The 12,702-nt window shown below is 38.3% G+C and overlaps 3 protein-coding genes across 3 annotated transcripts; all 3 read right to left on the reverse strand.

The window, feature by feature from the left end:
- Positions 1–46: 46 nt before the first annotated feature.
- On the reverse strand, positions 47–6,552 carry irak3 (interleukin-1 receptor-associated kinase 3). Its single transcript, XM_088289047.1, is given in 14 exon segments — positions 47–462; positions 464–805; positions 999–1,163; positions 1,603–1,665; positions 2,306–2,504; positions 2,665–2,783; positions 3,617–3,731; positions 3,814–3,878; positions 4,014–4,162; positions 4,239–4,284; positions 4,373–4,437; positions 4,831–5,097; positions 5,792–5,900; positions 5,991–6,552. Coding segments are annotated over 14 exon segments (1,743 nt in total). The 5' UTR covers positions 6,003–6,552; the 3' UTR covers positions 47–435.
- Positions 6,553–6,972: 420 nt separating this feature from the next.
- Positions 6,973–8,995, reverse strand: LOC148341498 (beta-2-microglobulin-like). Its single transcript, XM_088289049.1, has 4 exons — positions 8,786–8,995; positions 7,954–8,226; positions 7,558–7,595; positions 6,973–7,461 (listed from the first exon to the last, which is right to left on the reverse strand). Exons 1-3 carry the CDS (start codon positions 8,853–8,855, stop codon positions 7,582–7,584), a joined length of 357 nt encoding a protein of 118 aa, XP_088145175.1. The 5' UTR covers positions 8,856–8,995; the 3' UTR covers positions 6,973–7,461; positions 7,558–7,581.
- Positions 8,996–9,501: 506 nt separating this feature from the next.
- Positions 9,502–11,547, reverse strand: LOC148341499 (beta-2-microglobulin-like). Its single transcript, XM_088287896.1, has 3 exons — positions 11,379–11,547; positions 10,612–10,887; positions 9,502–9,956 (listed from the first exon to the last, which is right to left on the reverse strand). The coding sequence occupies exons 1-3, from the start codon at positions 11,440–11,442 to the stop codon at positions 9,943–9,945; spliced, it is 354 nt and encodes a 117-aa protein (XP_088144022.1). The 5' UTR covers positions 11,443–11,547; the 3' UTR covers positions 9,502–9,942.
- Positions 11,548–12,702: the final 1,155 nt, after the last annotated feature.

The raw sequence follows: 12,702 nt of genomic DNA on the forward strand, positions 1-12,702 counted from the left end.
ATGTTTTTAACAATAAAATCATCAACACTCAAATATAATGCAGTCACACTGTTTCATCTTTAGTTTGATACATAGTGTTTGTGTATTATAGTCGAAAACATACATTTACCACATCCCAAATTTATAAACAGTATATATAAGCAATTTTCAGGAAATTCTGTTGCAGGTTTATTAACACCGTATCTCCTCAAACTTCGCCTAGGGTGGTCTATTTATTCAGCAGATGAGAGAAGCAGACAAGTGTTTACTCAAACGTCGTTGAATTGAGGCTACTATTTTAAGATATGAGGTACATCAAATTAAATAGGAAAAAAACGCTTAAAATAATCTGAAATTGAGTGCAGAAAACCACGCAAAAATATATTTGTGCAACCGACATTTTAAGAGCTTATCTCCCGCTTTGCAACATCAAAAGAAACAAAAAACAATGGTTGGTTACTCAGTTAATTCCGCGCTAGTGTCTGCTAAAACCATTCGCCCTGCAGTCCTCACAGGACAGAGCTCCCGATTCGGCTTGGCAGCTACACTGAACCGGCCAACTTCTGCACATCCGGTTTGCTTCTCCTTTGGTTTCAGCATTCTCAGAGTCAGTGGCGCTTAAGTATGTCACTTCTGACTGGCTGCATTCGCAAGGCCGCGCCTGCGCCGGAGAGCCGGGGAGGCTGCGCTGTTCGTCGTGCTCCACGGGGATGCTGGGTGAGGGGCTTTGCTGGATGTGAACAGCGGCGCCGTCATCCAGGCTGTGAGGGCGGTCCAAAGAAGAGCAGCTGGGAGGTGGAAGCTGCTGACTCAAGGCACCAAGGACCTAAAAAAAAAAAAAATTAATAAGTAAATAAATAATTAGCTTTAATTAGCTTGTTGTGTTTTTATTTTTTTTTAATTAGTTTTATTTTATTTATTTATTTTTTTTAATTAGTTTTATTCTTGAAAAGTATATTTCATATTATTTTACAACAACTCAAAATGGCCCCTTTCACAACAAACAATCAAGTGCTTACGTTCTCCATGCCGGGTCTGCAGTGGTGACTCGCGACGCATTGCAAGGAAAGATCCAGAAGACAGCGCGCCAAAGACGTTGGCCATCGACCGGCTGACGCGTCCAAAAAGTGCAGACAAGAGTCCACGCTGCCGCTGTCCTCCACCTCGGAGGTGAGCACATCCCGCTGTGAAAAGGAGACGCTTAACTGTACTTACGGTAAATAATTAATTAAAAAAAAAAAATCATTGGAGCGGATTCATTTAATTCTCTTAAATAAAAAAAATTAAAATTTTTTTTAAAAAAAAGCTCCATAAAAATTACTGCTGGTAAAAAAAACTGTTTGAAAAAAGTTGAATGAGAACATTAAAAGTTAAATACAACTGAACTGTACTCAACAAATTGGATTAAAAAATAAAAATCCTATTTCAACATTTAATTCACTGATATACCACTAGAGGGAGCCTAAAAAATTCTATTGGTTTAAATACTAAAGAAATCAGTGACATCTCGAAGGTTGCAAGATTTGTGCGTTAAAAAAAAATAAATCGAGAGCTTTGGACTGTACTGGCAATAGGACGTGTAAAAGCCGCACTGTTCCTGTTACAGCCGTAGTTTTTACTCACCAGCAGCGTATGTTTCGGCAGCTCCTCCACAACTTTACGTCCTGTCACTGTTTCCATGACAACCTAAAGGGCGTACATTGCTGAAATGTGAGGGGTGTCCTTAGGGGCACGTTTCAACTCGGTCCATGAATTGAATAATGTCATTAATATCTCCGATGCTATACGTCTGTACTCATAAAAGCACCGATACTAAAACACCGATACCATTTCTTAAGCATGAAACATGTCAGCTGCGTGGAGAAAACACAAATTTTAACCGTAAACAAATGTCAAGTGTATCTTAATTGATCTTTTTTTTTTTTCGTCCTGATTACATTTTTTTTTTTTTTTAATTAATTCAAACCGCCAAAATGGTACTTTCTGTACATTTTCAAGCCTAACCACAAATCCTTTGATTCACTGTCGCTTTGCTCAACAGCGGCTTGAAAATGTGACACTTTTCGCAGCATCATTTCCTGCCATTTCAGACTGCTGCTTTAAAAAAAAAAAAACATACACACTTTATGCTTGAAACTAGAGCAAAAGAGGAAGTTCATCCTGGGCTATTGTGAGGCTTAAAGAACGTGTCATTGCGTTGTGTTGATATGGGGCGAAAAAAGGAAGTGAATGTGACGTTTCATGGAACAATTATTAACAGTTGACCATTTTGATTCAGTAAACTCTCTCATTTGAGTCGAATAAGAACGTGGATTCGTTACAGCACCATTCCGAAGCTGAAAACATCCAAACCGGTGGAGAGTTTGCCATTTCGGAGGTACTCCTCGGGGAGGTACTCCGGGTTGCCATGGGAACCTGCATCCAGGGTGATGGTGTAATGACGGTTGATCGAATGAGGACGCAGTCGGGCCAGGCCGAAATCGGACAGCTTGGCTTGCATGGCGTCATCCAGGAGTATGTTGGAACTGCGTCGCACAAGAAATTAATCCCGCACACATTTTAGGGAAATTCACGTATCAAGCGCAAAATTGCGCAATTTTGGTTAGAGACACTTTCTGTACATTTTGAAGAATTTCAGGATTTTTTTCATTTTTTTCTAAACCACAAGTGAGGATGTTTTAGTACCTGGAAAGATTCCCACAGATGACCGCACACGGTTGCGACGTATGGAGGTGATGTAAGGCCTTGGCGGTCCCGTTGATGATGGCGAGACGTTCTTGCCAGGACAAAGGGGGCGCACTGTTCTGTGGACGCCATTGTCGTATTTTAGTTGCATATTAAAAGGGATACTTCACAGATGTACACCACTTGTAGCATTCAGTTAACTCATTCACTGCCAGCCCAGGTAAAATTAATGAATTTTTTGGGGGGGCGTCTATATCCGTCAATGGCAGTGAATGAGATTTTTTTTTTTTTTTTTTTTTTTTTTTTTTTTTTAAATAATTGGGTGGCACGGTGGACGACTGGTTAGCATGATGACCTCACAGCGCAGTGGTGCAGGGTTCGATTCCGGCTCCGGTCTTCCTGTGAGGGGTTTGCATGTTCTCCCCGTGCCTGTGTGGGTTTTCTCCGGGTACTCCGGTTTCTTCCCATATTCCAAAAACATGCATGGCGGGTTGACTGGACACTCTAAATTGTCCCTAATTATGAGAGTGAGCACGGCAAGACACAAAAGCATGAACAATTTCGGAAATAATATCTCCATCGCGTGATTTTTTTTTTTTCACGGTGTCTGTTTGGCTTAAATTTACAAGCAGTGCTCCACTCGCATTATGGACATAACGACCAACAGCTGCCGCCTGCGCCGCCGCGGATTTCAATCTGTATGAATTCATTTTTGGAATATAATACACCATAATATTAAAATGAACAGTTTTGCAAGCATCCTCGGCAAAACTCGATTTACCGATAAGGTTGAAACGATTAATCACACTTATATTTGTGAGTAAAAAAATGATGGTCTGTGATTCAAAAATTTTAATGCCTCTATCGGGGAATTAAAAAATACAAATTTGGGCATTTGGCCCATGTTCATTTTTTTTAGTGGAATGTTAGCTAATATTGAAACATAATGTACCTGATGATGCAGTCGGTGAAAGAGCGATCCATTGGGCATGTAAGGGTAAACCAGACAGTAGCACCTCTCATCAGAAAAGCAGCCCAACAACTCTAAAATGTTTGGATGTCGACACCTGCAACATCAGAAACGTTGAAAAGCTGCACAACAGAAGGTGCTGATATTGTCAAGAAATTGGTTTTACCGCTAACACGTACAATCGATGAATTTCCATTTCGGTTCGGAAAACGTCCCACAGTTTCTTCCAGGATACGTTATTTACCTACGGAGGATGATCCAAAAATAATCACGTTTGACGTTTGTGCTCAACAGAAAAATAACACTTCTTCTACATATTAGAAATGGTTTCATATCAATGAGACATCTTAAGAAAAAAAATAATAAATTTCCCAGTCACCTGCTTGAAAAGCTTCACCGCAAACGTTTCGCATCCCATCCGTGCCAGATAGACGTCAGAGAAGCAGCCTTCCGAAATTCGCATTTTGTGGTGAAAATCTCCAGTTCCCTCTACGATGTTCTGCAAAGTGATTTGTGGCCGGGGTTCTCCTGGAGAAAGAGAAATTCAGAATGCAGAAATTCCATATCCGAGTGACTGAATCATTTGGAGGTATTCGGCACGTACCCTGACTCGTTTCGTCTGAGTGACTCATCTCAAACATGATCGCCTCCTATAAAAAAAAAAAAAAAAATAAAAAAATAAAAAAAAATGCTCTTGAAAACTCTTTTTGCCGACATTCTAGAAAAAGTCATAATTACCTTCATATTAGTTGTTGACACATGTCTGATGGGTTCATATTTATTACTGAGGGGCAAAGGTGTCTCTGGAATAGAAAATAGATTCGTCGTGTGCAAAGAAAATGAACGCAAAGCAACGGTTAGACCAGGGGTGGGCAAACTTTTTGACTGGCGGGCCACAATGGGTTCGAAAATTTAACAGAGGGGCCGGACCAGGAGCAGATGGATGGAGTGTTTTGGTCACCTCACCTCACCGCAGAAAATAAATATATTTAATTTAAAATGAACGTGAACAAAACCATTCCAATAAAATATATGTTTTTGGAAAAAACGTATTTAGAAAATAAAACATTAACAATGTTTATTCACTTAATTTTTTTTTTTTAATTTGGCGGGCCGGATTAAAACGTTTAACGGGCCGCATGTGGCCCCCGTGCCGTACTTTGCCCACACCTGGGTTAAACATTTAACGTGCATACCATCTGTTCTTACGACTTGATTTATGCGTAATCTGGGCGCAGGAGGCTCGGAAGCAGCGCTCGCGGCACCTTCGACTGCTTGGCACTGGCCCTGAAAGAGCTGCATGGCCCGGTAGTGGCCCATGTCCTGCAGGACTTGCAGCAGGTCCCGCACTTGCGGGTTCTGCTGGGCCCAGGACCACAGCAGCTCCTTGGTGGCACTGCGACCGCCTGCCTCCATGCGCTCGTACAGGCGGACCTCCGTGAAGCTCGGGAGGATTCGGGCGGCTGCGGATAGTTTTAATCCAATACAGTACATTTGTTAAAAAATGTTAACGCCGTTAACTTTTTTAAACTCGATTATATTTATTTAAAAATATTTTTAAATTGATCACTGATTTTTTGGGGAAATTAATTAGTTAAAAAATATAATCGATTGACAGCACTCAAAAAAGCGATATTAAATACAGAGAATTAAATAAATGAAAAAAATTAAAGGCTACAAACAAAAGCCACGGTGTCCCACAGGGGTCGATCCTGAGACCAGTCTCATACATAATCATCATTTATAGGGCAGCCGTGACCAAGTGGTCATGAGAAAACATACCATACAATAAATATCCAACGTCATCATTATGTTTATACTTTTTCTAGCAGTTGACACAAAATCTGCAATTTTTACAACTTCTGCTACTACTACAGCTGTTAATTTTAATATGCACAACAACGCAATTAAATTTTGTTTTAATACCATCCCATATGTGTTCTGTCTTTTTACATTACTATTCCAATCCTGGTTTAAGTACTTATATTACGCATTTAAAATGTACTCATAACAAAAAAAAAAAAAAAAACGTCATTTGCCTGCCTAAAAATTTCAAGCGTGCCCATTCCTTAAATGTGAAGTTTGTTCAAATGTTCTGACATCAATTTCAATGGTCAAATCTATTTAAAAAATGAATAAATAAATAAATAAACTCACCGAGTCCGCGCCATCCATAGCGATGACATCCCGTGTCCATAATATCACAAAATCTTTGAACGACCAACGGGGGGACATTGTAGAGAAACGTGTTTGGGTCCATTTCGCGCTGGGAACAGCCACGAGTGTCAGGCAAAAATAAAGACAATAAAAAAAAAATGCGTATGGTGAAAGTGTGGAAACTCCCCACAACACTCACCGGTCGAGTCATTCCGAGGCACGCATTAACCCATTCGGGTAAGTCGGCGTCCGGGTTTCTGTTTTATGCAATGAGTGACGTCATCACTCCCGCTGTTCGTCGAGGAGACGAGCCAAGGGCTATTTAAAATTCGAAAAAGTTGAAAATTGCTAAACAATAATCAAACAAGGTACATATTATACAGTCGTAACTTGATTTATAAAAAAAATAAAATAATGGATTCTAAAACTGTGCTTAGAACAAAATGAAATGCTAGCAATTTGTTCGAGCAACTCAAAACAGCTACAGGTTTTAAAAAATAAAAATACTTATTAGTGCATCAATATAAATGAGCAAACAATTCCCTTCAACGATATTCATATTGGATTTGAACAACAACAAAAAACTAATTCACAAATGTAATGTGCACTTCCGGTTCATGCTCTTATTTTGAAAGCCACACCACTTCTGTCGCAATCCAACTGACGCTAACTTTACGACAACGGCAATTGTCGGAGGCATTCCCATCATGCATTGCAGCCGTTACGAGTAACGCCAAATAACATTTTATTATTAATTTTAATACTTCAAAACAGTGAGATTGCATGATTGAAGTGTTGTGAAAGTACTAATTTACTCTTTTCAAAACAGAAATAAAAGGCAGGCTGGAAAAGCGGTTCAAATAGTTTGTATATTAGAGATGGGCAATTCATGGCCCTGTTTGATTCGTTAAAAAATACATCTATACATGTTTTTTTTTTTAATCACCATAAATTCTTTTTAAAAAAACAGATAAAACTTAACATGTTCACCACAGAAAATGAAAAGAATACTTAAAAGTTAAATCATTTCCCATCCCTGATGAATATTGCAGTCGGCCCCGAGTGGGAATTAACCCGAACATCTAGATTACCCAATCCGGGACTGGATTCCCATACAGCGTTAAAGTTATTCTTGCATTATAAATCACAGAGTTTAGGAATCAAAATACAGTAATAACATATGAAATTAAAAAATATATTTTCTGTTTATTTATAAAGGCGGTAAGAAAAATATGCGCATATTTTGACATTAAGCAAGTCAGATAAAAATATTTTTAACAAGTTTTAGGTTAAAAATTAATCCCCGTTTCCACTCGAATGTAAAGTCAGCAAACTCTTTAACTACCGTAATGTTGTTATACAAGAAATAGTGCAATATATTTGCCCAGTAAACTTTCAACTGTAAACACTTTTCATGAGTTTCTGCAGTTTTTCTGCCCTCGAGTGTGCAACTTAATAAATGGGCGGGAACATATCGTCCACGTGATCGCTTGCTTCTTATTCCACATTCCACCGTCTATTGTTTATCGTTCACAACCGGTCGAGGGAGGGTCACTTGTCTGCTTCTGTCCCGTTTCTTCTGAGAGCTTCCGTCACCACGGCCAAAATTATTTGTCCATACAGGATGACTACTTTTTGTGATTGAGTCTTCATCTCGAGACGGAGCACACCTGTGGCAAGCAAGCGGTTAAAAAAACTTGGTAATGAGAACAAATTTTAAAAAAAAATAAAAATGCTTTCAGAAATATCAGGAAACCAGTACATACCCAAAACAAAGGCGGGGGAAGATCTCACATATCCGGTTCTGCAGAAAAAGATAATCACATTGTAAACAGAAGCTCTGATTCTACGTTTTGAGGTTTGAAATTTGACGTAGACACTAACAAGTCTGTTTACTGAACTTTGATTCATAATAATATGCTTTTTTTTTTTTTTTTTTTATTTAACCACGAATCAATAACTCAAGTCACTTGATTTTCAGTATCGGCCGATACCAAGTCTGATATGATACCTCTGCAAATCCACTAAAGCCCACCTAAGGTTAACTGATGTATTAGTTATATGATTGTGATTGGACGGTGTTGTTAATAAATTAATTCCATCATCAATATTCCTCTCATGGTACAATACAGATGTTTGTAAGCTTGAAAATGCAAACATACCCCAAACAAATGTCCTGGAGATCCCCATGTGGGTCACCACGCAAGTGTACTTCTCTCCACTTTGGGGGGTGAAGGGCACATGTTTAGTCACATAGTAGTCCCAGTCCGTCTCGAAGACCATCTCTGACTGATTGGCCTGACTGATCACGATGCCATTTTTCAGCAGATCCACTTTGATCACCGGCGGGTGGAACTTGCTCACGTGGCAGAGGAGGATATTGGGTTTGTCCAACACTCCTCTTGTCCGGCTGTACACCTGCACGACTGGTGGAGCTGTAAAAAAAAAAAATAACCATGACATAGACTGATACATTTCCAAGGATATCGTTTTCGATGCCTATCTGTGACTCTTCCAGTCTGTATTTCTGTTACCACAACAAATCAATCACCGAGCTGAGAGTCAAAGATTCATTCGCAGGTTGAAAGAGACAACCAGATAAATAAATACAGAATTTTGGCATTCAGCTCCAAAAACGTTTCGAGAAGTTCAAATTAAGTTAACCAGTCATGGTCAAAGTAGACTTTAAATTCATCATGAATTTGAGTAGTGTGTACACAAAAGCCGCTAAATCATAATTCTAACAACAGATGATACGGTATGAACGTTTTATATCACGATTAACACGCTTCGAACGATCATGATTATCGGTTTTACGACATAAACGTAAACAAATACAAGACAGCACCGAACGCATGGCGAAAAGTGAATTTTAATGAATGCCAAATCCGTTAACACAAAATCAAGTAAAACTACGAATTTACTCGATTACCGAACGCCGACTTCCGCGATATAATCTCACTCGCATGTTCAGAAATAATATTGTATACTTACTATCTGTGCTCACCGCAGAATCCAACAGGCACAAAAAAACGAATACAGACGAGTAAACGCGAGTCTTCATAATTTTAAATCCAGTTCATTCGTGATTTCTCTGATTTGATTTCAAATTAACCGACAAACGAAAGTAAAACGAGTACTTGTCCGTGTGTCGACCGCCGACAGTAAATTACAACTCCGCCCACATGTCAACTCAGAAATAATAAATCACACCTGCTAATAGACAGGCGCATGGCGATTACGTCACAGGCGTGTCACGCGGTCGGTTGACGTAAGCCCCGCCCACATGCTGCGCACCTCGATGTTTTCGCCAGTGTAAACCAGTAAATAAGCGCCGTGACTTTACGCTCCCATTTTATGACGTTCAATTTAACCAGATTGTTTTATTCAACTTTTAATGACCTACTTGACCTGTTTTGTTTCAAAGTCTTCCTTTTGGTTTCTTCCCCCGATTTACTGAATATTCTATTCTAAACTCACTTCAACGCTAAATTGTGGGGGAGTAACTAAATAAAATATTTACTGATACAATGATATTAACTGTACTATTTCCGAATTAATATTTCCCACTACATTTAAAACAAAAAAGCTTTACTTTCAACTTATAAATCCTTTTTTTCACCTTTTGTGGATGTCACGTGACATACAATGTCATGTCCTTGTTTACGCTTTCATAATTAAATGACTAAAGACAGCGCAGACTTCTAAAGTGACCCTTCAGCAATCAGTGAGAATTACATTTTTATTTCATTTTTTAATACATGGAAGAGTATTACATCAAATTACATTTACAAAGTTAAAACACTTAAAACAATTTAATAGGAGTAAGAAACCACACTTGGGAAAAAAAAAAAAAAAGAAAAAAAATCATTGTGGCCCAAAATGAATTTCAGGACAGTGAACCAAGAGAAAATCAATTATTGTCATTATTTCCTTCAGAGTGATATTGCCTTTAAATGACTGCTTGTGAGTTGAGCAATAGGATGGGATAATGACTGAGAAAGTTTGTCCTTGATTGAAAATATCCCCAGCTGAAGCAGATGCCTGAAGTGCAACACCGAATGCAGAAGACGTGTGAGACATTGTCAAGTGATGGGCAAAATCGATGAGACTTGACAGGATCGGGATGGAAAGACGTCAATGACCCCTGCTCACATGAAGGGATCTGTAAAAAAAAAAATAATAAAAAAACAAAAAACAATGTGTCATAAAATGAAAAATTCACATAACACCACCCACAACGATGTCATCCCGTTGCTTAAATGTCTTTTCATTATAGTTTTATTTAGTGAAACAGTACAGCAATAATTCATTATTTTACACCGTTAAAAAAAAAAAAAATGCCCAATTTGACTAACCCTCACTTCCGCGTTCAACATTGCCTCCGTGATTTATTTTTATTATTATTAACATGTTTTGATACTTATCCCGAAGGCTCAGAAATTAATTGAATTCAAATCAACATTTCAATATATAAGAATGCAATTTTCAAATTGCATAGGCTGCAATTTTGGAGGGGAAAAAACAGTTTTAGAATTTTGTGAATTTGTCATAATGAACTTAAAGTGTTAAGTTAAAGCTAATTGAAGTATGTAATAAACGTATAATACTATAAATCTGATAGTTTATTCATGAAAATGGTTCAACCCTACTTGGCATCTCCTTGCCGCCGTGTTTGCACCATGCTCTGATACTGCGACACCGATACTTTAAGGTAAATATGAATGAGAACAATTTGTTGACAGACTGATCATTATATTTAGCAAAATGGACCATTAACAGCAGAAATTGGAGATTCCGCTGTCACAAGTTTTACTCACCCCAGTCAATATTTTTGAAAGGATCCGAGGCGTGAGTGACACGGCAGAAGTACTCGTCACCCCTCAGAGGTGTGAACTCCACATGCTTGGTCAGATGGAAGTGCCAGTTCTTTTCGAAGCTCAAGTCGGTCTCGACGGCATTTTCCATCTCCTTTCCGTTCTTGAACAACTGGATTTTGATGTCAGGTGGGTGGAACTGACTCACGTGGCAAATCAACGTGTTAGGCTTCCCGAACTCTCCGGGCATGTGGCTGTACACTTGCACCGTTGGGGATTCTGTATATCAGAGAAGAATTCACCAATTGCAGTCAAGCTCCGGTAAAATGGGAGTCTCTGATTCACTTTAAACAAAGTTCTGTTGTTCTAGGAGGCTTTCCCAGACATATTATTTGCTTTCTTGAATGCTATTTTGAACTGTACATAATTCTCTCCATCCTGGCATGCTGCCACTACTAAACTTCATTAAAAACATGGGGTGTGCAGACTTTTAATGTCCACTCTAAACACTGCTTAGCCAGGAATTAAGAATTATTTTGTTTTGCGCTTCCTGATGTCACCGGAGGGCGGTCCCAAATAGAAGCAATTTCTAAGAAACCGAAACTTAACTTTGGCGACAGCAGTAACCCAATTTATGCTTGATATTTTTTTGATATTTTTGACAGTAGAAGCAGCTTTTTATACAACTTTTAGCATTTTGCTTTGGGGGTACTTATTAAAAAAGAAAAAAAAAACAACAATAAACAAATTATGTTGAATCTCATACTTACGGAACTTGGATTCGACTTTCCAGTAGACAGCCGCCAAAACAGCAAAGATTACTAAGGTCTTCATGTTTGAGGCCACAAAAACGAAATTTCGTCGCAGATACAACTCAAAAGAACTGCGTCACTTCTTTCGAGAGTGTAGCAATCTAAATCGAAAGTAAAGTTGCAACCGTATAAACGCACTTGAGCCCGCCCACCATCCGCCCAGCCAATCAGTGAATTTAATATTGTCCCACGTGAACAAGTTTGGCTTCACGACGTGGTGCGTTGCAACAAATGAGGGCGGTAAGATTACAAACCTGGATGTGTTTTATGGCACAAATAATTAAACATTTGTTTCATCCATATTGTACACACAACCTATATTTTAGGGCAACGAAAACGACAGTTTATGGGAAAAAAAATAACTTCCTCATGCGTGTTACGTTGTCGCTGATAAATGACGTCACAACAGCGCCATAATACGTGTTTTTGTTTTCACATTTATATGTACGTGTAGTTTTAATCCTCACTACATTGAACCGAAAAAAAAGCACCGTTGCCTTATTTTGTTGTGACGTAAATCATACAGCATATGTAATATACTGCGTATATGCAGGTATACATAAAAGAATGAATTGTGGCGGACATTAGTTTACAGATGAATGATTTTGTGCTTTCTTTATGTTCATGTCGACATTTTGATAAAGCTTAGAAAAAATATGTTGTTATAATTAAAGTAACGATTACTGTGTATTTTAGTTTTTTTTTAAATTGGAAATTGAGTCATTATGCAGACAACATTGACCTCTATTGGTCACTTATCAGAACTCATTTCAAAAAGTAAAAGTATCTGTTGGATTGCATGTATATGTGGGGCAATTTGGAACAAATAAAAAAATCTGAATACCATGCATCATTTATTTAAGTAAAAATAATAGCCGAAACAATGATATTATTATTGAAAGTGTTCTTTATTGTTTTACACATCCTGACAATTGTCTGGCAGCGGATGTAAGGTCAATCCTTAATGAGGGTGGGAAAAAAAAAAGCTATGACACATTATGTAACAGTTCTAGTCACATTAAATATTACATCACCATGGCTGATTTAAAAAAAAATAAATAGAGGAGCATTTGGTTTAAGAAATCAGAGGAAACTGCTACAAAATACCAAATCTCAGATGTCAAAATCCAACAAAACTACACCTATGTCCGGCTTTCCTTACCCCTTTAAACCGGTTTCAACATTTCAAACCTAGTACATTCCCCCACAGCGATGCAGTGCCCATCTTTATAAAAAAAAAAACAACAACAAAAAAACAAAAAACAAAGCACACATTTAAGGC

This window comes from Idiotropiscis lumnitzeri, chromosome 2 (genome assembly GCF_059441095.1).
Source record: "Idiotropiscis lumnitzeri isolate Australia: NSW breed Sydney's pygmy pipehorse chromosome 2, RoL_Ilum_1.0, whole genome shotgun sequence".
Lineage (NCBI taxonomy): Eukaryota > Metazoa > Chordata > Actinopteri > Syngnathiformes > Syngnathidae > Idiotropiscis > Idiotropiscis lumnitzeri.